Raw genomic sequence first — 24945 nt, 5'->3', positions numbered from 1 at the left:
AACCTGCCACATGTTTGCACAGCAGAGACCAGCCTGTGATCACTTAACTCTACCCGCTTCTCTACCATCGTTTTGTGCAAATGGGTGAACTTGAATTGTATGATTGCTTAAGAAAACTTTAGTTCTGCATTGGTCTTTCAAAAATTAATCTGGAGAAATGTAGAGGGCCCATGGAGAGAAAACTAAACTGTGCACAGCACACTAGTCCGGGCACATGTGCTCATCACATCTCCCCAGGCCCAACTGTGACTTTGCACAAAGAAGTAGCAGTTCAGTGCATCTCCTTGTTTTGCAGTTAGTTTTAATACTTAGTATAAGTATCATATTTTTCCAGCCTTTTATATTTATAAAATGTGAACCATACTGGCATATTTTTGGTGATACAACTTTGAAACTATTTTTCTTTTCTACTTAACTCCCTTGTCATATGCAATCTGTCTGGCGGAGTACCCAGGCATTGCACAGTGTGCTATTTACAAGCTGTTACTATAGCCCAGTAAATCAGAATTTTCTGTGCCACCAAAACCCGGTGAAGACATCAGCTGAAGATAGCATATTAGTGAAACTGAGATCACTGCCATCCACACTGCTCAGTGTCCATTTTGTGTTTCACACAACAGACACGTTGTTCTCACTGGCTACTTTTGAAGCAAATTTCCTTTCCAATATAGTGGGAATTGGAGCACTTTACTTCTCCCGCTACCACTGGCCCAAGTGACCATTCTCTCTCTCATCAGCTATTCCAATGCCTCCTCGTCTGTCTCCTTGCTTGTTTACCCCTCATACACCTAGGCCCTCCCTGTCCTCAACACCCAAGTCATGGTATTTTCTCCTCAACCCTCTCCAAGTGCCTTCTGTTCCACTGAAGTGAAAGGCAAACTCCGTATAACTGTGCACCTGGCATGGTCTGACACCTTGTTACCATGCACAGCCCAGCTCCTGCAGGGCCTCAGGGGCCTGCCCGTGCAGGCTCCTCAGCAGCCAGGTGCTCCTCTCACCGTCCTGCTCCTCCATCTCCAAAAGGTCTTTGACCGAATGGCATCTTCTCAATGAGCCCTCTCCAGGCCGTCCTGCTCACACACCACCCTTTCTCCTCGTCTCCAGGTTGCATAGCTCCCTGTTTCACTTACCACCATCTGAATAACTCTTGCTCAAAGGATTTATTTACTGTCTGTCTCCCTGAACTAGCGTGTAAGCTCCATGAGATCAGAGAATTTTGTCTTTTTTGCTCTCTTCTGTAACCCCAGGAGCCTACAACAATGCCTGGCACCAAGGAGCCAGGCAAACAATACATATTTGTCGAATGACTACAATACTCTCAATCTGAATCCATCCCCAAATTCTTATCAATAAAATAACATTCTTAATTGTTTCCTATCATGGGGTCATTTCAAAGATTTTTGTCTGTGTGATGAAGCGAGTTTTACTGCCATGGGGGTGGGCAGGGGGAGCTGTATAAAATTATAAGGTCCAGAGAAAGGTTTATGTCTTCATTACAGTTTGGAACTATTTATAGTACTGGGCATACTACTCCCAAGGCCACACTTCGTTTTGAAAAGGAGTATTTCTCTGCCTATTAGTTTCCACATACGTACAATAATGACGTTCTGGTAAAGAGGAATTATTGGATTATTGTTAAGACTCTTCCTACTTTGAGCTATATTATAAACTTAATCAAACCAATTGAGGACACCCAGGGCTTTTCGAAAACTATCCCCACCGTCTTTTCCAGCATGCTCCACTCCAATCATAATGTTGCCATGTGTTTCTGTTCACCCAGCCCTTCATCTCATACCACAGTTTCTGTCAAGTGCACGATTTTTGTTACATCTTCAAGTTACACACATACACTCATTAATGTGAACATACCTTTGTGGAAATATCTAACACACAACTGATACCCTGTTGAGCTTGGTGTAACCTGTGTGGCTAAACCATGGGGACTTCTTTGTCCTAATCTGCTCTTCTCCCCAAACCTCCTCTCTCCCCATTCCACACCATTTGGTATATATGATTTTAGAACAGCTTCACTTACAAGTGAGCATTATGAGCTGACTCATCATCAGGGGCTGATCAGGAGATGTTTAGAACCCAGAAATGTGTTACAGGTCAATTTTTAATTTTTTCCTTCTCAGTCTAATGGCTTCTTTATCCTAATGATATTGCCGTGCACATCAAGATGCAAATCTACAAGGTGACAATTGGACAGTCCCTTTATTCTCAGAGCTTATCATATTGAAAAATAAATTATTTTGTAACAGCCTGGGCACAACTGACTAATTTATTGCTTGCTGTTAACTACGACAAGATTTTCAGGCAGGACACAGATGGGCCTGTGATTTTACACTCATATACACTGTATCAAAATAAATATAAATTGATATTGTGGCAGTAGAAATGAGTGCACTGGATAGGGATTATGGAGCTTGTCTAGCTGCATCCAATTCCACCTTCAAATCACCGAAGTATGAAGCCCAAGTAGGTTTTACACAGTTTATACAAAAGGCAGTAGGAGGTATATTATTTCAGCCTTCGATCTTGATAGATTAATGTGAATAGAATCTGCACACTTTGAGATTTAAGCACAAAACCCGCCTATGTATTGTCTGTAGCCATATCAAAGTGGAAACCAAGTTTTCAGTAAAAATACAAACTATTTCTGAATCACAAAAGAAGCAAGTTACTGGAATCAATAAAGTACAAAAATCCACCAGCTCTGCCGATCCGAATGAGTTACACAGAAAAAAAAAACAAACAAACTCTGCCCGACAGGGTTCTAGACACTGAAAACTACATGCCACATCTCAATCGCTCTTCCTTCATCACATTCTGTAATTTCAATACCCTGGAACATCCTTTTGCTCTGATTCATTTATATTGCCATCTTAATCATCCGGGTGAGCCCTTCAGCTTCCAATTCCTTCTTTGGCAGCAATTCTTCTTGGATAGAAATGACCAGTATGGGTTCATAAAAAACCAAATTCCACATACAAGTAATTAGCCTGCTGCTATTCTGTTCAAAGTAACAACAAAGAATACCAGATTTTATAAGCATTCTTTTTTTTTTTTTTTTTTTCTTTGTTAAATCTGCTATTCCACAGATTCACTCATGGTTAAAGACACTGGCAACACATAGCTTTACCCTGCATAGCACTGTGGACCCAGAACACAGAAAGTGGTGGCCATCCAGTGCCCATAAGCAGCGGGGCACCACATGAGGCATCTATACCATATTTTTTGTGCCCTGAAAATGAGCAAGTCTGTCAAAATCAAAGAATCTGAAGGTTTGTGAAGAGACAACAAGACATTCGACATCTTTTTGTCTTCTAGCTCAAAGTTCTTTGAAGAGTTTAGCAGGGAGCACTGTTCCTATCAATGCTGACTTCTGGCTTCACCCATGCCCTGCGGTCGGTTAGGGATGAAACTGGTAAGAAGAATCGGGCTGGAGGGCGGGACATGGGTTGGCCGCTGTGTCTCAGAATTGCCTCCGAGAGATCTAACAGGGCCCAGGTTGGCCTTCCAAAGCTGTGACCAGTTTTCAGTGCCCCTGTTCCCTGCCTGACCTGTCCACAGGACAAGCCTTCAACCTGTAATGTCAAGACTTCACCTCGCCTACATTTTCCCACTGTATGCCAAGGGCTCTCACACCCAGGAGCCCGGCACAGAAAGAACTAGACGTCTTTCACAGTTGCAAGACCTGGGCATCCACAACATCATGTTGGCTGAACAAATGCAGCCCATCCATACAAACATGATTCCGTGTCTTTCAAGGCAAAGAATATGGATTTCATTTCCTTTTTGTAGTTTTCAGTATACAGGAGCAGACATGTTATAACCAGAGGAGAGGACGGCTACTATCAGAGCTGCAATACAGGTAGACACCAGTGCCACCCATTTGCAAACTCAGAGCCTTCCTCTCGTGGAAATTTCTAATGCGTGATGGATCAATAACCCTCCCACGGGTTTCACGCAGTTGGAGCATTTCCACCTTGTTGCACCCGGCAAAGACATTTACCACCTATTACACTTATCAACGCCTCTTAGGAGAGAAGATTAGCATCCGTAGCTATCCATAGCTTTGTAAAGGAGGACATCCATGCATCCTCAGTTATTCCCGTCAACTGTCTGTTTCCACCCATCGAAACCGTACCTCCATCAAAGGCCAGACACTAAAGGAACTAAGAAATCACTCAAGGAAAAAGCCAGTTTCCTCTCCGCTCATCGCTTCCATACGAAAATGCATCTTGAGACCACATCAGATGCTCCCAAAGCCTATCTTTGGGGAACACCTGTCCGGTTTTCATGCCGCACATGCGCTCCCAGAGCCGCCAAAGCCGCCAGACGGCGCGCCGGAGTCCACCGCGACGTGAGCACGGGTGGCCCAGGACTTACGTTATTCATGTACTCGCTGAGCAGATCCTGCAGCGCCTGCCGCACGGCGTTGCACTCGGCCACGATCCTCTCCCGCCGGTCGTCGCGTGTGCACGAGGAGTCGGCCATGAGCGCGGCCCCGCTGATGATGCTCTCCAGCCTCTCCTCCAGGGATGGCCGGAACCTGGCCTCGCTGAACGTCATGGGGTCCAGGATAATCTTATTCTGAAAGTGGTACAATAAGAAAAAAAAAATCAGCAGAGAGGAGACGATGGCCCTTGCTCCCTGCTTTCTACGCTTGAAATATCTGAGGCCAGGACAAGAGTGTCTGCGGAGAGGAAACCAGTCACTTAGACAAACTCGAAGGCGGCCCTGACAAAGTATCCACTCTCTGTAAGACAGTGTGCCCTAAATCTAATCCTCAGGGAGAAACAATGCGTCTTCTTTGAAGAATGTGTTCTTGGCAAAGGTTATCTATCGCAGCTAAAGTTTTCAAACCAGATGGGCAGAGTGGCTGGCATTTTTTAAAAATGTGTCGCCTTGAAGGCAAGGCCATTCTGTGTAGCTCATGGGGAATACGGGAACATTTTGTAGCCATGTGTAATTAAGAAGTTAGGGTGCATTTGTGGTCACTGTGGTATTACATCCTTCTCATGAGAAGCACAGGGCCCCATGGCAGGTGCCTTTTCAAACGCGGGCAAATAGCAGCCAACTGGCACATTCAGCACCGGGTACTTCCCAATAGAAAGTAATATCTATTGTATAAAAACTAGCGTTCTACAAAAGGATCCGTGTGTGTGTGTGTGTGATTTGTTACAATTAACCGACAGTGCCCGGACAGAGATACTAACACATTCCAAAACAGCCTAGATAAAGGGGAAATAGAGATGTTTCCTTAAAGGAAGGTGTCGTAGAGGATTTAATCTTTGCCCCTGACGAGTCTGGAAATGTGTAGGTAGAGATGCCCAGAGGTGGACAGAAATATGCATCTGGAATTCAGGAGATGGATCTGGGCATTGCTCCGGAGACTGGACACAAGGTAGTGAATGGCATACCGCAATGGCATACCGGTAAAGCACTCAGAACAAGCAGAGCTGGCCAAAGATGACCCAGTTGATACCAACTTCCAAGGGTGTGCAGAAGGATAAGAATCAAATAAGTAGAAAACACAGACAGAGTGATAGGGGTACAGCCTAAATGTTATTCTCAGCAAATGAAGGGGTAGAGAGACTGATGGAGTATGTGAGGAGTAACGGTATGGAACAGGCAAAGCTGACTTTATCCAATGGCTGGTTTCCACTGGGGACCCATTTTCTGTTCAAAACAGGGAACAAGCTTAAGTAAAGTGGAATGGCCTGCTGCAGGAAGGAGCAATGCTCATCTTTACTGCACGTGCACACTCAGAGGCTCAAGGACCAGAGAAGATGGTCTTGCAACTCTAGGATCCTGTGGTGGGATTGCCATTCCATTATTGTTTCCTTCAATGTTCATAATTCCTTAAATGTTTGTCAACTTTATATGCATCATACAGACACACACACACACACACACATTATGTATGTATATGTATAATACATATATATATGTTATACACAGGGATTGGCAAAAGCAGGTCTACAGTTGTAACACAAATAAATAATACAATAATGAATAATAATACAAGAATAAACACCATGTTTTGCACACTTACAATTGCAAACCTACTTTTGCCCACCCCTGTATATGAAACAATTTATCTTACCAACAAACACAAGAGACAAGCAAATGAGAGTTGGCAGTCATACCTTTCTTTGTTCAGTACCTATTATGTGCTTACTAGAGTGCTTAGTGCTAAAAAGAGAGTAAAGCGAATAAAAGACTTGGTGATTTTTTTTTTCTCTAATGGAATATAAATTAACTGCTGAGTCATTACAAACAGGTCTGGGCTGTGTGCTCTGAGATTTGCCTTGACTCTCCAAAGCACCCTAAGGTATGTAGTGGCAGTTGTACTTGAAGCATCTGATTCTCTAATTCCTGGGAAAATGTAAATCTTTATAACAGAGAGATCTTTTCAGCACAAAGACTATGAACTCCTCAAGAACCAGTTCAAGGAGGTGACAACTTCTAAAACACAGGCCAGGTCTGAGGTCCGTGGGAACCTTGGATTTCCTAGGAAATTACTTATTGCTCAAAGTCCTCTTTCCTGTTTAGAAGGCAAATGCATAAGATCATGCAAACAGGAGCTAAGCTATTCTATGACAGGTGTAGGCATGAAGACCACCTTCACATTTGCACTCTCTTAGATCTTACAAAGAGGATGATTTTTTCCTAACTCAGAATAGTGTTATTCAGACCCTGTCCCTAGTGCCCTAGTAACCTTCAAATAGTCTCAAAAAAACAAAACAAAACAAAACACCATGTGAAGGCCTCAAGACAATGGATATCTTTTCAGAGTCTATCACTACAGCTGAGATTCCCAAAGGAAAGTTGGGAGGAGCAGAGGGGTTCCCCCTTACATCTGCTATCTGTACTAGAGTTGCATCTGCAATGACTCTTCCCAGTAGGATCCTCTAGAATTCTCTGTCTCTATTCATTCTCTCTTCATTTCTAATGCTTTTCAGTTGATCCATTTATGATATTTTTTTATTACCATGTAACATGCATAAGCACTGATAATCTAATTAAAGACACACTTGATCAAAACATAATTAGACTATTTTCCTTTAGGAGGATTACTGAATTTCAAAGAACTCTCTTACAGAAATCCATAGTCATATAAAGCATAATGGAAAGTATTTGTTCTGTTTTGAGGTTTCAGGAGACTCTATAGAATCACATATTGGCTGTTTATTATACTTTTGGACTAAAATAATATAAAGAAGTGCCAATTTGATGAAAAACTGAGGTAAATTTGAACTCTTCAATAAGGGCAACTGTAAAAGAGTTTCTCTGCAGAATGGAGGAAAATATACTGCTGCCATGAGAACATTATTTTCTAAATTATTTTCCATGGAACACTGAGTTTAGAGATGTAATGTTTTGATGAAAAAATAAGTTTCTGTGGCCAAATAGGCTTTGAAAATCTTGCATGGCCCAGAGTAAGTTATCACTTGAAATGCTTATGGGGAGCTCTGCATTCCAAAAAAAAAAAATCAGTTTACTGTTGCATTCCTCAAAATGCATGCATTATATATGAGAAGCTAGGGAACCCACTTTGGGAAATGTGACGAGAGAACTTGTGGTGCCAGCCAATGAGCTTCCTACCTGCCCTTGCCCGGGCTGTCAGCAAAGTAAATGAACTGAAACACCGAGCTTAAAAAACTCTGCATGAAAGTTCCACAGTTCATCACATTTCTAATGGAATTATTCATTATTTATAGATCATGGGGGAAAGCTTTGGAAAAAAAATCTCCCTGGAAAAGAAACAATAAATTTATAATATTCCAATCTATATCTGCGGTGGAGATGGGGAGCTTTGCAATGATGGATGTAAAAATCTAGAGGGGAGAAACTACTCAGGGGAGAGAGAAGGCACACAGATAAAAGGCAGTGAATGTGTGTGTGTGTGTGTGTGTGTGTTCATAAAAACTGTCAGATCTCAAACAGGCTTTAGGATATGAGCAAAGAACAAGAAAACAAACAGGCAGACAGAGAGACAAAAGAAAAAAAAACAAAAAAAACAAGAAAAATAAAAAAACAGAACCAAATGAAGCCAGGATTTTAGAGGGAAAGATTACAGTTGGGAAAGTAGCAGGAAGAAAACAAACAAACTCCTAGAGCTGAATCCGGAGCAAGACATGCAGAGAGCAGAAGCCAAAGCAGAGTCAGGGAGGAGTAGGAGCTTCTGCAGTATTCGGAAGTGACCTAAAAAATAAACAGCTAGGCAGATTCTCTTTGCTACCAGACTTCAGGGTCATTTCAGATCAGCAGATTGCCTGCTTTCCCTGAATCAGCTCAGCCCAGCCGCGCCTCTCGGTGCGGGTGCCCTCTCCTGGTGGAAAGGGGCCCCGCAGCAGCAGCAGCAGCAGCAGCAGCAGCAGCCAGGATCAAAACTCCCCTTGCTGGTCGCTGAGGACCTATTACAAGCACCAAACACAGAAAGCACAGGCCAAGGCTTCCGGTCTCTCTCTTTATGACAAAGATGTGCTCCTGCGCGAGGATTTTATGCTGTTTCCAACTGTACTGAATTATTTCAATCCACCGAGATTTTACATTGCAAATATCTAAGTCTCTTGTTTGCATTCTTAAAACATTGATTTTTTTTTCAATCTTTTTGATCTTTCAGTTGCATCTTCTATTGTCAGGTTACTTCATTTGAAAATCATGGGCCTACATTTCTTATTTCATCTTTTTCTTTTTGTAAATGAGACATTTTTCCATTTTTTTTATCTTGTCTATTTTCATTCTGCTTATTTGACCTGCATATTTTGTGTTTTGTGATTTTACTTAAATTATGTTTTAGCGACATCTTTACTTTAAAAATTACTGCTTTTATTCCTACAATTTATGGAGTGGTGGCGGGAAAGCACGGCCTGAAGCAGCCTCAATAATTCATCCCAGAGCACAGAACGCCAGGATTCCGTCCCGCCACCAAGCCAGTCCTGGAACGGTCTCTCTAGTCCTACATAACGGATTTCCCATGATTTCCCTTGTTGAACTCTTTAACAGTTTTACCTTGGAATAAATCAGTAGACCACGTAGTTCAAAACTCCTCAGAATAATACATTTACCTGGACCCACGGCACATGCAATTGTCAGAAGGTGTACTTGTTAAATCACACCTCTCATCTGTTCTCTCTGTAGATCACAAAGACTTATGGGAGTTTAGAATCATCACGGAACACTGAGTTATGCGTGATGCAGCTTCCCTCTGCAAAAAAGAAAGAAGCTGAACACATTACAAACGGTGTGACCAATGCACAATCCTGTGTCCTCGATAATGCTGGTCCCATCTTATTGAAGTGGCGAATGATGCCAAGATGTTGTCTCATGGTCACTTAGCTAAACAATGAGGATTTGAACACAGGTCTTTTGACATTCAGCTCAGTGTGCCATCCATTGTTTCAGATTGTACACATTCAGTGGAAATGAGTCTAATGAATCATAATTAGAAACACAGATTTATTACCTTAAAAACTATGAAATGCTCTTAGACCAAATATAAAGACATAAGTATCATCTGTCATACTGTCTTCTTGTTTGTCATCTGGATCCTCTTGTGGATAATGGAGAGTACAACCATTCATTAAACAAATGGGTGCCAGTTACTATGGATGTCTGAGGGCATAGACTGAATAATCCTTTATTCAAAAGGCTCACTGTCTAGTCAAAAGCAAAAACATGGACAACCAATTTATAACTTGAAAAATATATTGATGATGTTAAGAAATGACTGAGTATTACCCAGCTGGTGTGGCTCAGTAATTGAGCATTGACCCATGCACCAAGAGGTCACTGGTTCAATTCCTGGTCAGGGCACATGCCCAGGTTGTGGGCCAAAAACCCAGTGGGGGGTATGCAGGAGGCAGCCAATCGATGTTCTCTCTCATTGATGTTTCTGTCTCTCTCTCCCTCTCCCTTCCTCTCTCTCTCAAATCAATAAAGAAAAAAATTTAGAAAAAGAACAGAAATGACTGAGTAATGGCACTTTGCACAGGTGGGAGGTGGGAGGTGGGAGGGAAAGAAATCTTTCTGGAGATTACTCCTCAGCTAAGATTTCAGGAGTGAAAAACAGTTGGCCAAGCAAAGTCAGGAGCAGGAAGAGGCAATGCAGACAGAGTGGAGGTGGAAGCATATGCATGGAGGTGAGTTAGCAGGGCAGAAGAACTCTGCAAGGGGTTTACTGAAGCTGGAGTGTGAGGTCCGAAGTCACGGTATGGTGCCATGGAGGTTCCCCAAGCAACTCGCCTTTGAGAGGAACTCCTACGTGAGTGCAGCAAACTGACCTCCGTACACTGGAACTGTAGGTCCATGAGAGTTTCACAGGGAGCTACACTTGCCCCCAGGCAGCCGCTGTCGACCCCCTTGCACAAGCAGGCCACCCCTGCCTAACGGAGACTCCTCCAACTGTCAACTCTGCTTCTGCTCTGGCCTCCCCGCTGGCCTGATCGTGACTTTCTCAAAACTGTGCTGAGCCTCTGCCCACACTACCCTCTTCTTTCTTGCTCTCTGTTCACAAGGGTTTAACCAGCACTGCATGCAGAAAGCTCTCTCAGGCTACTTCCGCTGGTTCTCTCCCATGGTTCCCTTCACAGGCAACCCCTCCTACGTGCCTAACCCATCGATCTTGGCATTTGTTTCTCCAGGGATCTGAAGACACACATAAAAGTATAAGAGACAAAGTGGGCAGCGAGGAGACCAACAGCCATGACCTGGAGAAACTTCCATTCCCCTTAGGAAGCTGTTACTTTGTGAACACCTCTTCAGACAATGAAGAGTCATCAAGAGCTTAAAAACAGACGAGGGTCATAATCCTGTTTGTTTCTAGATGGCTTCCTCCGGCGGCTGGGGAAGGTAGCTTTAGCAGGACTAGAGGCAGAAAGCAGGGGAGACATTGCCAAGCCACCAGAACCCAGAATACGAAAAGAGTACAAGGGTTAGTCCGTATAGGTAAAGAGAACAGCATACATTAGGATACTCTTAGAATGTCATCTGCAAAATTCAGAGATATACAGGCTGTGAGAACGAAGATAAAACCCAAATTCCAGGCATCAGTGAGCTATAGCCTCCACATCAGCCTTCTAGTTTGTAAATAAATTCTTTTTTTTTTTTTAATCTTTATTTATTTTAGAGAGAGAGGAAGGGCCTGGGAGAGAGAAAGAAAGATTGAGGAGAGAGAATATTGACTGGCCGCCTCCTGCATGCCCCCCACTGGGGACCAGGCCCACTACCTGGGCATGTGCCCTGACTGGGAATTGAACCAGCGACCTCTTGGTGCATGGGTTGATGCTCAACCACTGAGCCATGTTGGCTGGGCTATAAATAAATTCTTATCAGACGCAGACCCATTCATTCACATACTGCCTATGGCTCTTTTCATACCACAATGGCAGTACTGAAGTTATGATGGAGACTGTAGGGCCCAGAAAGCTTGAATTATTTACCACTGGCCCTTTAAGAAAACTTTTGCTGACCTTGAACAGCTGTGACAGATGAAGATGAGCAGGTTTGCAATGCCTATGATTCATTGAAGTCGAAAAGGCTGGTGGAAAATTAATTACATGTGCATAAAACATGCCAAGTGTAAATATTTGGGATCCTCAGAATAAATGCAGAGGTGGAAGCCATGAGGATAGGATTCCCAAGGAGAAATAAAAGAATGAGAAGAGTAGTGAGCCCAGGACACAACTTCGGGAAACTCAGTGCACAGCAGAGAGAGAACCCTCCAAAGACAGCGTCAAGAACGGTCAGAGAGATCCAACTAAACCCAGGAGGCTGCAGGGTCCTAGTTGACCAGGGAGCACAGCAGAGAATTCTACAAAGAGGGCACATAAGATCACAACTGAAAATGTCCATTGAATTTGGGTGCTAGAAAGTTACTGGTGATAAATTGTGGGCTTACATGTGTACAGGTATATCTGTACTCTCTTATTCATTTATAAATATCTTAATCTAAAAGCCATATCCAGCTCAGTGGAGAATAACAGAAGCAGTCTGGCTAATGTTGAGCCAAAACAAAAACATTTTCAAATTCATTAAAAAAATTATGTATTTCCTCTGATGATTCTAGAAAACAACTAGAAAAGAGAAATAACAAAATGGTGCTAAAAGTAGAAAAAAAAATAAAACTACACTAGACAATGTATTATAGAATTGTACACCTGAAACATGTAATTTTTTTTATCCTTACCTGAGGATATTTTTCTATTTTTTTGTTCAGATAGAGTGGAAGGGAGAGAGAAGAAGAGAAAGAGAAACATCAACATGAAAGGGACACATCGAGTGGCTGCCTCCCGCATGACCCATCCAGGGCCAGGACAAACCGCAACCAAGGTACATGCCCTTAGCAGAAACCGAACCCGTATCTCTCTGGACCACGGGCTGACGCTCTAACCACTGAGCAAACTGGCCAGGGCTGAATAACGTAATTTTTTAAAGCAATGACACCCCAATAAATTCAATTTAATAAAATTAAGAAGATAAAATTAGAGTTGACCCTTGAACAACACAGTATTGAACTGCATGGATCTGCTTGTATATAGATTTTTTCAAAAATAAGTACAGTTGACCCTCTGTATCCAGTGGTTTTGCATCTGCAGATTCTACTAATTCAGAATCAAAAACTATTATTGATCCACAGTTGGGAATCCGTGGATGCAGAGGTCAAATGTATTCATCCTTCTACACCATTTTATATAAGGGACTTGAGCATCCATGGATTTTGGCACCCCTGGGCGGGGAGGGTGGGGGGGTCTTGGAAGTATCCCATGTGGATAGCATGGGCTATTTCTGATTGCAGATGTTACAACAGTTTACTAGGGGGGAAAAATGAGAATCAACCAAAAATGTACTACAAATTAAAATGTGTTTTTTTCATGAAGACACTTGTATTCATGTGTGAAATTAATCACCTTCATATAGACAAGGGATATCACATTGGAGGACCCAATTTACTGTAACAGAAAATACAAAACAAAACCCAGAGAAAAAACAACACACCTAGACGTCAACTAGATATAGAAAGAAAGGTGCTCCGAGAGGTGAGTGGATTGCGCAGGCGCACACTCAGAGCCAAGGACAGGGCGGAGTGGGGAAGCCGCCCAGCAGCTGGAGTCTGATGCAGCCACAACACTCCGTCGCTGTCCCCAGGCACCTCTGCAGGTGCCCAGCTGATCACCAGGAAACCCATGCAACCACTTCCCCACCCCCGACTAACACAGCAGCAGCACATGATTCTCTCACACTTTGACAGTAAAACAAACAAACAAACAAACAAAAAAAATAGTGAACAACCACCAGGGATAAATGCTCTAAAAGGCGACCATATCCTGTTTCAAGCTGGTTGGCAGGAATTATAATACACTTTTACTGCGCAGAAGAAAAACAAATGTATCCTTGTCTTTCTTTGGCTAGGAGTTAACCATCTCAAAGCTGTCTGTGTATTTAATTGTACATCAACAGCTAAGAAAGGTAAAGCTTTGCTCCTTTACTGGTAGCCAAGCAACGGCTTGTTAAGGACTAGGAGAAAATCTTATTATCATTACAATGTATGGCTTTTATCATTATTTATACCCTTTAAAGAACGACTTAAGTTATTTCAAATGTATAGAGGTTTCAAAGTGTCAAAGAAGACAACAAAGAAGACAATTTGGAAGGCATGAGGACTGATTTATATCATTTGTCTTCTCAAAGTTAATCTTATAAAACATGGACAAAGCCAATGCTAGTGGTGTGAAAAAGTCCTGTGGTTTTCATTGTTGTTTGTGACCACCTTGTAAGAGACATGTGTCCTGGATTTTTGCTACCTTCATCGTTCAAGGTCGCAACTAAGGGGAATAACACATTCTGCTCCAGCTCATAAACACCAGACCCTCGTCACCTGCTGTCCAACATAACTACTGCGAATCCAACAAGCAGAAGAAAGTATAAATGTTAACATGCCCTTATCTAGCCATTCACTTTCATTTTCTAAAGATCTCAAAAAGAATCTGAAAGAGGAAGATAACATTAGTCAAACTCATTCTTCTAAAGAAATATGTCATTCTGATACGAAGTGATTACAGCAACGAAAGACAGAAAACCTCAATGACCATGCATGTTCGGGTGAGAAAATATTTCTCCGTTAATTATTCTGAGCTTTCCCTAAGAATAGGCAATGATGTGCACATGTCTTCAGGTCCTTTCTTTTATATCTTTCCCATCACCTCGTCCTTCTGTTTACCTCTGCATATTCAAATTATGTAGTTTGCCCTGTCTGGGTAGGTCTTATTTTTCACTGGGACCACAACCCCTCCTTACTTCCTGTTTCTCTCAAGTATAAAATTCAGGAGTCCTCTGTGTCTGGCCACAGAAGGAGCACAGAGCCATGTGGTCCAGAGGCAATGCTGTCTTAGCCTGAGTGAAATCAGATGACTGAGCATTCAAGAAACTCGAGCTTCGGTTTAGTTTAGCAGCTGTTCTCAACCTGTGGGTTGCGACCCCATTGGGGGTTGAACGACCCTTTCACAGGAGTCACCTAAGACATAACAGTACCAAAATTACAGTTATGAAGTAGCAACAAAAATAACTTTATGGTTGGGGGTCACCACAATGTGAGGAACTCTATTAAAGGGTCGCAGCATTAGGAAGGTTGAGAACTACTGGCTTAGAACTTTCTACTGCCTTGAGAAATGGCCTAGGTCGCCTGGCCAGTGTCTCAGTGGTTGAACTTTGACCCATGCACCAAGAGGTGACTGGTTCAATTCCCAGTCAAGGCACATGCCCAGGTTGTGGGCCAATCCCCAGTGGGGAACATGCAGGAGGCGGCCAATCCATGTTCTCTCTCATTGATGCTTCTATCTCTCTCCCTCTCCCTTCCTCTCTCTCTAAAAAAATCAATCAAAAGAGAAATTTAATAAATGACCTAGGTCACCAAAGGTCACAGTCCCAGTGGGATCAAGACTTATGCAGGCATTAAATTTTATTTTTTGTATTATTTCTGCATGGAAACATTCCAAAACAAAAACCAATACAAGTCCAGGCAATACCTATTGATTATTCACTACAGTCTTTTAAAATGTCTTCTCCAGTGAGAAATATTTGACTAGAGACCCCTGAGGCAGTCTCTCTTGGTTTTCCATTAAAATGACTACAGATGAAGGAAACAAGGAATTTTACAGCACTGAAAATTGAGAATGAATGTCATCTACTAACAAGGAGGCATGATTCTAATTCTGGCTCTGAATGCTTTAAATACTTATTTTAAAGGCTGAATGAAGTCTGAGATAAAAGCATAAATCAAGACCATTTTTTAAAATTAACCAAGGTAGCTAAGTTAAAAGCACGCTATTTGTTCCATTTTTAACACTTAGTATCTTTGTAGTGTATCAATAATTAACACAGATACATTTTCATTTCTCTCATTCTGTGCCAAGCTCTCCCATTGAGAAGCTTTCCATCTTCTCGTGGAAAGTTTCTCTTGGCTTAACTGAGTAACATCTGGAATGAAAAATACTGAGGATATTGAGTTTTAATCACCTATTTTTTAACTAAGTTGTAAAAAAAAAAATGCTAACCTCTATTTTAGATTTGCCTGAATTTAAACATTGTCCAGTGTCTTTACTGATTTCTTACATCTCCGGTATATACTCAAAAATAAACTAATTATGCCTTTTATCCACTACAATTTTATTTGTAATCAAACAGTTCTGTTTAATCAGAAACAAATGACCAAGATTATAACTTGAGAATTAATAGAGCACTTTTTATTCTAGATATTCAATGTTCTTTTTTTGGTTTTGTTTTTAACAAAGAGAAACCTAACTTTACATTAATTTCATTTGATAGAGAACGTGCTATTCAGGAAGACAGTTGCTTACCCAGTGTAATGGAGGAAAATACTGGATGAGGAATTCCAGCTCTCGGACACATGACTGGTGTCATCTAGTGGGACATGGTCTCACTTCCCCTAACGCCATCACCTGTGCGCATTGCTGAGTTGCTGTGGGCATTTCCTGAGCACAGTCTCAAGCTCTGACAAGGATACTGGTCCACAATGAATCTCATTAAAGCAGGGCAGAGGTGATCACCGTTGGCTTTACATGGTGGACTCATCAGAAAGCAAGTGTCCAAAATGTATTCAGCCAAATCAAGTCCTTAGAGAGTCAAAGAAAACCTGCCTTCCTCTTTTGCTGAGAAAACTGTCATGTCATCTCTCCGTTTTCTTTGAACTTTCTACATTATTGACCATCTCTTTGTATTCAGTCGTCATCCTATTTAACCCCTGTGTGCTACTTAACACAATTCAAACCATCCATTCTTCTTTTTTATCCTCACCCAAGGACACCGTTGCATTTATTCTCAGAGAGAGCAGGAGGGAGAGAGGGAGGAAGAGAGAGAGAGAAACATCCATGTTAGAGAGACACATCGAGTGGTCGCCACCCACACCGTCCCAACTGGGGCAGGGACAAACCACAACCGAGGTACGTGCCCCTAGCGGAAACCGAACCCTGGACTCTCTGGTCCGCAGGCCGACGCTCTGACTGCTGAGCCACCCCAGCTGGGCAAACCATCCATTCTTTAGATGAAGCCCCACTGTGCTTAAGGGGGTCCTGCTTTACTGCGGTACCCCTCTGACAGCTTCTCCCATCTCTTCCCCAGCTCTTCCTTGATCTACCCCAGTAGGTAGTATTTCTCAAGGTCCAGATGTATGGAGCAAGAGCAAAGCAGATTTTCTGGACCCTTTTGACAATTCAGTATGGAGTCACCGTCAGCCACAGCAGTCACGTCAAGAAGCAATATGCCCAAGACCGAGGTAATTGGTGTGATGGCAATGCCCCTGGGAGGGGGTCTAAAACCCCCACACCACAGGTCTAGACATTTGGATAAGGACTCCATCTGGACACTGATATGAGAGAGGCCACTGCCCATTGTGAACTATAAGACCTCAGAGCTCTGACCTCCCAACGCTTGAGCGTGGCTGTCTCAGCAGAGCCCAACAGGACTTCTGCTCCGCTGAATGACTGTCACCGCTCTAGCTGCCTGGCATGAGACCAACGCCTGCCTCTCCGATTGCGACGCTGCCAGCTATGAGGACTTTGCACTGGATGCGCACTCTGCTTGCTCTATTATGTAAGTCCCCCCTTTCTGTGTCTAACCCCACTGACTTATTGGGGAGGTCTCCTCTAATACACCTGGCATTGTGGAAATTCACAAACGTGTGTGAGTGACTCCTTTCAAGGACGCTCCTTTGCTCATGACACCTGCTCCTTGTCCACAGTTCTCTCAGTATCCTTTCTTGAAGAGCTCACTGCTCCTATGCCTCAGTCACCACTTGCTTGTGAACAAGAACTCCAGTTCCATGTCCAGTCCTCACCCTCTTGAGTCCCAACTCTGTACCTATGGTTGCACACTGGACAAGGTCAGCTGGAGGATTGATCACCTTCTTAAGTAGAAGGTGTGTAAAGAATGAACTCTTCATCTTCCCCCAGAGCCCAACACCCTCATTTCCACGGAGAAAACACAGAAGGAGGAAAAAAAATGGGAACCCACGATCTCACCTCATTCTCCTAGTGTACTACTGAAAAATTAGAAGAAATAAAAAGTCCGCAAGCATCAGTATTATCTAGGACCAGGAGAAAAACAGTAGACTTGGGTGGCTTGGATTAGAATTCTGGCTCCAACCCCTTGTAGCTGTAACTTCTAGCTGAGCAGGTTGCTTAAAGAAGTGTCTCAGTTTTTTGAGAAAACTGAGACACTTCTTTAAGCAACCTGCTCAGCTAGAAGTATTTGAACAGTAAGAATAATTATCAATATCTATACAAAAGGGTTGCTAACAAATTAAATAATGCATGTAAATAGCTAGAATGGTATATGGCACATAGAAGTAGTAAATGTTAACAACAAAGTCATTTAAAATAGCTCTTTTATATAATATTTATATTTCCATGGTCATTTGACCCTCCACCCTGTTTTCAGGCCATTTACTCCATCATCAAATTGAACCCTGCTGGTGTGGCTCAGTAGTTGAGCATTGACCCATGCACCAAGAGGTCGCTGGTTCGATTCTTGGTCAGGACACATGCCCAGGTTTTGCGCCAAATCCCCAGTGGGGGGCACACAGGAGATGGCCAATTGATGTTCTCTCTCATTGTTTCTCTCTCTCCCTCCCCCTTTCTTTCTCTCTAAAATCAATAAAGAAAAAAAATGTAAGATTCCAAATTTATTTCTAATACAATTTATTTATTTTTTCCTAACAGATCATTCTTAACATTCTGCCTACTTATCCTACCCTGATGGTCCAAAACCTTCAATGGCTCCCTAGTTACCTATAATCACCAAACACCTGACAATTTATAGATGCTGCAACCTTACCTAGTGGTTCTCCAATTCTATTTCTATCATTCCTTGTGCAATATACGTCACAATTCCCAACAGAACCAGGCAATGCTGCATTTTTCTTCCAACCCTCAGAATTAAAATGTCATTTTCAGCAAGTATAGCCTAAAGAAACATAAGCTCATATCCATTCATGTCATGTTTAAGATCCCTGGTCATAATCTGACACCATCTCTGCCTCTCAAAGCTCATCTCCCAGGACTCTCCTCATGAACCCCTGGTTGCACCTCAGTGGTCTCTGAGTGCCCAGTCCCACTCACAAGCTTCATGTGTTACTGTGGCTTCAATTCTTCCATACTGAATGTCTCAGTACGCCCTGCTGCTTCTCTGAAGCCCATGCTAACCCTACTCAGCGAAGGCTAACTTCCACTCTCTGCAGAAGTCCCATTATCATCTAGCTTACCCATCTGGCTCTTGTCCCAGAATTATTAGTGGGGCAGGGGAGTGAGAGAGAGGGAGAAGGGGAGAGGAGAGAAGTAGAAGGAGAGATAACCAAATACAATGCTTTCCTATACTTGGGTATATCTTATGGCACTCAGCTGAGTGCTTCTCACTTAAATAGTTGGTACATATTTACTGATTAGCAGATTTAGAGTTCATGAACACAGATGCTCCTTTTACTCATCTTTACCATTTGAAAAGCTTTCTAGAAAACAGCTGGGTACCACAGGGAACCTAGTATCTGCAGATGAACGTGTGCAGGTGGCCCTTCAATGAGGGATGTGCATTTTGGTCTACACTAGTATTTGATGTGGCTCAGTGAGCTTTAGACTCTGACTTATTGGGGTGGAGCACATCATCTATCATGATGACAAATGTTGCTTCTGCTTTCAGTGAGGCAGACGAGCTGAGGCAGCCAAACCTTCTGGTTGGTGAACCACCACAGTAAAAGCCTTGATCCTGATTTATCTTAAAGAAAGATCTATGGTGAATTTCCATACAGGGTAAGCTAAACCAATAGGCATCTTCAGTGCGTGCACTTGTGTATAACATGTGTATGAGTGAACAGAGAAGTGTTATTGAAAGCAACAATGTCATAGAATTAAAAATTCCACAAACATCTGAGTCTCACATACAGGTCTGGTTAAACCACCGTGGGTGAATCATGGCTGATGGGCGGCTACTCTAGGCCTGCTATCCATTTTGTGGGGTTAACGTGCTAAGAATGAGTTTTACATGTTCATAGTTGAAAAGCCATGGGCCTACTAACATGTCACATTTTTGTCTAAAATCCTCTTCCTTATTACATCCTTAAAGAGTACAATGGAAAGCAGCCAGGAGGGAAAAATGAGAATATAACATGAATCCAATAAACTAGTAACTGAATAATTAGTTACTAGATTATCGATGATTGACTTTTTAAAAAAGTTTTATAATAAGAGAAACAAACTTTGTATCCCAGGAATTATCTATGTCTTTGGTTTGGAATGTGAAATGATCCATTTAAAATGGAAAGTCAATTTATATTTCTCAGAAGCAATTATGACTTAATTGCTGTTATCAACCTAATAAATTACTTGGTGATTTCCACAAACTGGTTATACACTCAAATTTCATGTCTGATGAAAGAATAATTGTACCAATATTCCGCAAATATAAAAAGGAAATTGGTTCACTGGTCACAAGGAAAACGCATACACCTTGGGTGTAAACTCATCTATCTTTTTCCGTCTGTTTTTACACAGGCAAATTAAGATGGGAAAGAAACCGTCTGTGTCTCACAGAAATAATGTGCAATATGTTAATTGCTTTTCAAGAAACATAGCATGATTGAAAAATAGTCTTTGTGCTTAATGAGGATGTCATGTTGTCGTTTCACCTCTGGATTTTGATGCACATCTGTTGATGATTTAAATTACATAGATTCTTTGTATAACACTGGAAAACAGATACCTGGAAAGGGTTAACCCAATTAAAAAGATAATAGCAACAAAGCGTTCATGAAGGCATGGGATATCTACTGCGGAGAAGCTGATATGGCACATTGCAACAGTCCAGAAGGCTAAAAATAAATTATGAGTGGATAAATGGGATGGCCAGTAAGATGAAAACAGAGAGCACATTCATTTAGGTCATTCAACAAACATTTGCTTTATGTCTCTGTGCTCACTGTGCCAATAAGAGTATGCATGAGAGCTAGGCTCTCTCCTCCCAGGGTCACACTGGAGAGATAGAAAATGAAAACATAACAATGGGTTTAATGTTAATATCCACACAATATAATTATAAGAGAATAATTAGTGGTTTTGTTATCGGGAGAATTAGGGAAGGTTCCAGAAAACAAGCTACCTCAGTAAGGATGGATGTAAATGAATTAGAGAGAGAGACACAGAGGGAGAAAAGAGTTCAGCTACAGGAAATACCATGAAACGCAACCTATGAACGAAACAGAAGTTGTTCGTCTTAAGAAGTCTGAATAGTTATTTACAGCAGAACATAAAATAAAAGGTGTGTTTTCAACAATAAAGATAAATTAAAAAATAAAATAAAAGGAGGATAAGCAATGAAGGAGTTAGTCAGGGACCTATGGAATGTATGATGCCGAACTTTGACGTTTATCCTGAAGGCGGAATTTCACTGGGAAAGAATACATAATACCTGACTTGCATTTTGCGGAAGCCAGGCTTGCAGAGATGATGGGATGTAGGGAGAGGAAGTTGAGAGGAGGGCAGGGCAACCAGTTAGGAAGTTATTGCAATGATCCAGACAAAAATAAGGGCTTGACTAAACCAGCGGTCATAAGGATGAAGGAGAGAGGACCACATCAGGTGCTGAAAAAGGAACTGAGTTCATTGGTTTTCAAAACTAACTGGAGAGGAAAGGGGATCAGACTTAAACTCAATGGCCTCGTTCGAAAAGGTAGTTCCTTGAGCTAAAATGAGAAATACAAGAAAAATAGAGGTTAGGCTGAACACAGGGAAAACACTACATTTAGTTCAAGAACTTTTTAGATGCTTAGAAGTAATTCAAATGAACATGTCACAGATACAGCTGGACGGACACAGGGCTGGATCTCGGGAGAGAGGCTGGGGCTAGAGAAACAGATGTTGAGTATCTGTGATCCCAACAAAAGAGGCCCTTTTAGGGAAAGTCGAATAAGGTAAAGGATCAAAGTCTAGGGAAAAGCCATATTTAGGTGGCAGAAAGAGGAGCGAGCCAAGAGGTAGAGATGTAATAGTCAAAGATATGGGGAAAACAAAGCAAAATAAAGTTTTTTTGTGAAGGTCAAAAGAAATGTGACCTTGGGGAAAGAAGCAGTTTATAGAAAGAGATGCCTTAGCATGCCAAGAGTTATCTGAAAAATTAGACCTACACAGAGGCAGCTTTCTAAGACAGACAGCTTGGTGGCTTTCATTTACATTCCCCAAAATCCAAGGTAAGAGAAGTACTGATTTATTTTTTATTGTTGAAAGTATTACAGATGTCCCCCCTTTTCCCCATTGACCCCTTTCTCCCTGCTGCCACCCCCTCCTGCCTTCTTCAATCTAATGTCTGTGTCCTAATGTTTGTGCATATAAGTTCTTTGGCTTATCTCTTCCCTCCCCTCCACCCCCCCCATCCCTCTGAGGTTTGTTAGTCTGTTCCCTACTTCCATGACTCTGGATTTATTTTGGTCGACTGCTTATTTTGTTCATGATATTCCATAAATAAGTGAATCATCTGGTACTTGTCTTTCTCTGACTGGCTTATTTCTCTTAGCATAATGCCCTCAGGTCCCTCCATGTCATCTCAAAGAGATCACTCTTACAGCTGCATAGTATTTCATTGTGTAAATATACCACAGCTTTTTTGTCCACTCATCTATTGATGGACACTTGGGCTGTTTCCAGATCTTAGCAATTGTAAATAGTGCTGCTATGAATATAGGGGTGCATAAATTCTTTCTGATTGGAGTTTCAGGCTTCTTATGGTATATTCCTAGAAGTGGGATCACTGGGTCAAATGGCAGTTCAACTTTTAATTTTTTGAGGAAACAACATATTGTTTCCCATAGTGGCTGCACCAGTCTGCATTCCCACCAATAGTGTATTAAAGTCTCCTTTTCTCCACACCCTCGCCAGCACTTGTTGTTTGAGAATTTGTTGATGGCCATTCTGACAGGTGTGAGTCATAATTAATATTTGACAAAGGAGGCAAGAGCATACAATGGAGAAAAGACAGTCAATTCAATAAATGGTGTTAGGACAATTGGACAGGTACATGCAAAAAAAAAAAAATGAAACTAGACAACCAACTTATACCATACACAAGAATAAACTCAAAATGGATAAAAGACTTAAATGTAACTCATGAAACCATAAAAATCCTAGAAGAAAATGTAGGCAGAAAAACTCAGACATCATATTAGCAGAAATTTTAGACACATCTCCTAGGGCAAGAGAAACAAAGGAAAAAATTAATAAATGGGACTACATCAAACTAAAAAGCTTCTGCACAGCAAAAGAAATCAGCATCAAAATGAAAAGGGAACTCACTCTCTGGGAGAACATATTTGCTAATGCTACATCAGATAAGGGGTTAATTAATATCCAAAATATATAGAGTTCTCATACAACTCAACAAAAGGAAGACAAACAATGCAATTAAAAAGTGGGCAGAGGGCCTCAATAGACACTTCTGTAAACAGGACATACAAATGGCTAGGAGACATTCAAAAATGCTCAACATCTCTAATCATCAGAGAGATGCAAATTAAAACAACTATGAGTCAGATGTATTGATTTAAACCAAAGGGTTAAAGCACATGGGAAAGTAAAAGGAATATTTTATTATTGTCATTGCTATTATCAGTAATGTTGCACTATCCATACCTCTTCTTGTTCCTTAAATGTAAGTTTTGACAGGACGTATAACCCTTGAACTAAACTGACTGACTCATCTGGCCTCATCTGCTATCCAGCTTTTACTGTCATTCATTCTTTCTTCAGATCAATGATGATCGGGAGCTTAATGTGCACCAGCCAATACAACTACTACCACAAAATAAGTTCTTAAGGGGGCACATTTCAAAAGAACATGAATTAAAACATGATGAATATGGGCATCTGCTACTTCTCTTTCCTGTTCATGAAAACTCCATGTGAAACATCACAGATTAGGGATTGCAAAAAGCAGAACAGTATTACTTTTGAGCAATCAGCCAATAATAACGTACAGCTGTTAGCCTTCTTGCCCACATGAGTGCCGTTTGCCAAGTGCAGTGCTAACTGTTAGTGTGTTCGCCTCGGTCTCTTCCTTTAGACCCTTCTGCTTTATCCACAGGGCTATTTCTTTCTGCCACTGAGACTCCTTGCTCTACCTCCTACCCGCTCCCCCTCTCCAACATCCCTCTCCATACAAGAATTACGGGCTCAACCCTCACACCACTTATCTGCACGCTGCACCTGGCAGCCTGCGTACGGCCTGCATTACAGGGCTCAACTGGATGAGTTTAAAGTAGTAACAATGCGAGTGGTCTTGCCATAGCTATTATTTATCTCCCAGGCTGTTATGCTCCAGTCTGGCAGCAGTTAACCGATGAGAAAATTGGCTTTTCCTTACTATAATTTACAAGGCTGTGCAAAGCTTAATGAAGTTGGGCACAGAGATGGAAAGCTGCTAAGATATTACGAAGGATCTCGCCCATCCCTGCACACCAACACCCACCCTGAGTGCTGGTTTTAAAAACGTGGTGCTTACGTGGGAATGAAAATGGTGGGTGCGAGGAGATGACTATTTTATAGTATGTAGCAATTAATCGCCAATAAAATTAAGCTGAGCACAACTGGTATGTGCATAAGTGTTCAACCAGAACTCAAAAGCTCAGCGGACTTAAAATGAGGACAAAGAACAAACTGCAGAATTAGGATTATTGACATTAGCAAAAGAAATAGATGGTAAACCGAAGTTACTGGCAATGATCTGGGAATCAATTTGTTTGAAGGTTTGAGGCCAAAGACTCACAGTGCTTTATACCTTATCTCCAGGCATCACCTTGACCAATAATGAATCTTCTCCAAGTGTATGACCACCTGACCACAACACATTACCCTCTTTAACTGTAAATATCTAAAATGACAGAGCCCATTTTGAGGCATTGGTCAATATTATCTGAACTTACAATATAACACATCTTGAACATGACTATCTCCAACTTTTCACCAAAAAGGTAAGCTTCGATCATTTTCCAAAACATAAAAATCAAGGGGGGAAATAATTTATTTCCGTGCAAAAAGATAAGAGAAAAGCATCAGTTTTCAACCAGCAGCCTGGCTAACATTTATTTGGTGCTTACTCCACGTCAGATGCCCTACAAAGCGTTTCATTCTCGCAACAGACGCGCACGGCCACACCGGACCGTGTTACTGATGCAGAATGGAAAGCACCAGGCAAGGCCGAGAGGGAACCAAGGCAGCCCCACGTGAAACGCAAGGACCAAGGGCCTCCTTGCTTCCAGGCCCACACACAGCAGTTCACCTGCTTGTAGCGGGTCCCCGAGGAAGTTCAACCTCTCTTCTGCGTGAGGAGAAGGGAAGCATGACCACACTGGGGTTTTTAGAAAGACAAGTTAGTGTCACTGTG

The 24945-nt window shown here is 41.9% G+C and overlaps 1 protein-coding gene across 1 annotated transcript in view; it reads right to left on the bottom strand.

Moving 5' to 3' along the window:
- Positions 1 to 4272: 4272 nt before the first annotated feature.
- The window catches only part of LOC118630561 (catenin alpha-2-like), a 411139-nt gene continuing 390466 nt past the window's right edge, over positions 4273 to 24945 (bottom strand). The window contains exon 7 of the mRNA XM_036262427.1: positions 4273 to 4596. Within this exon, the coding sequence (XP_036118320.1) occupies positions 4273 to 4596 (324 nt within the window). The remainder of the gene's footprint in view (positions 4597 to 24945) is intronic.

The sequence above is a fragment of the Molossus molossus genome, unplaced genomic scaffold, assembly GCF_014108415.1.
Source record: "Molossus molossus isolate mMolMol1 unplaced genomic scaffold, mMolMol1.p scaffold_m16_p_15, whole genome shotgun sequence".
Classification (NCBI taxonomy): Eukaryota; Metazoa; Chordata; class Mammalia; order Chiroptera; family Molossidae; genus Molossus; species Molossus molossus.
Note: the sequence above shows the minus strand (reverse complement) of the source record. Positions and strands in the feature narration are given on the sequence as shown.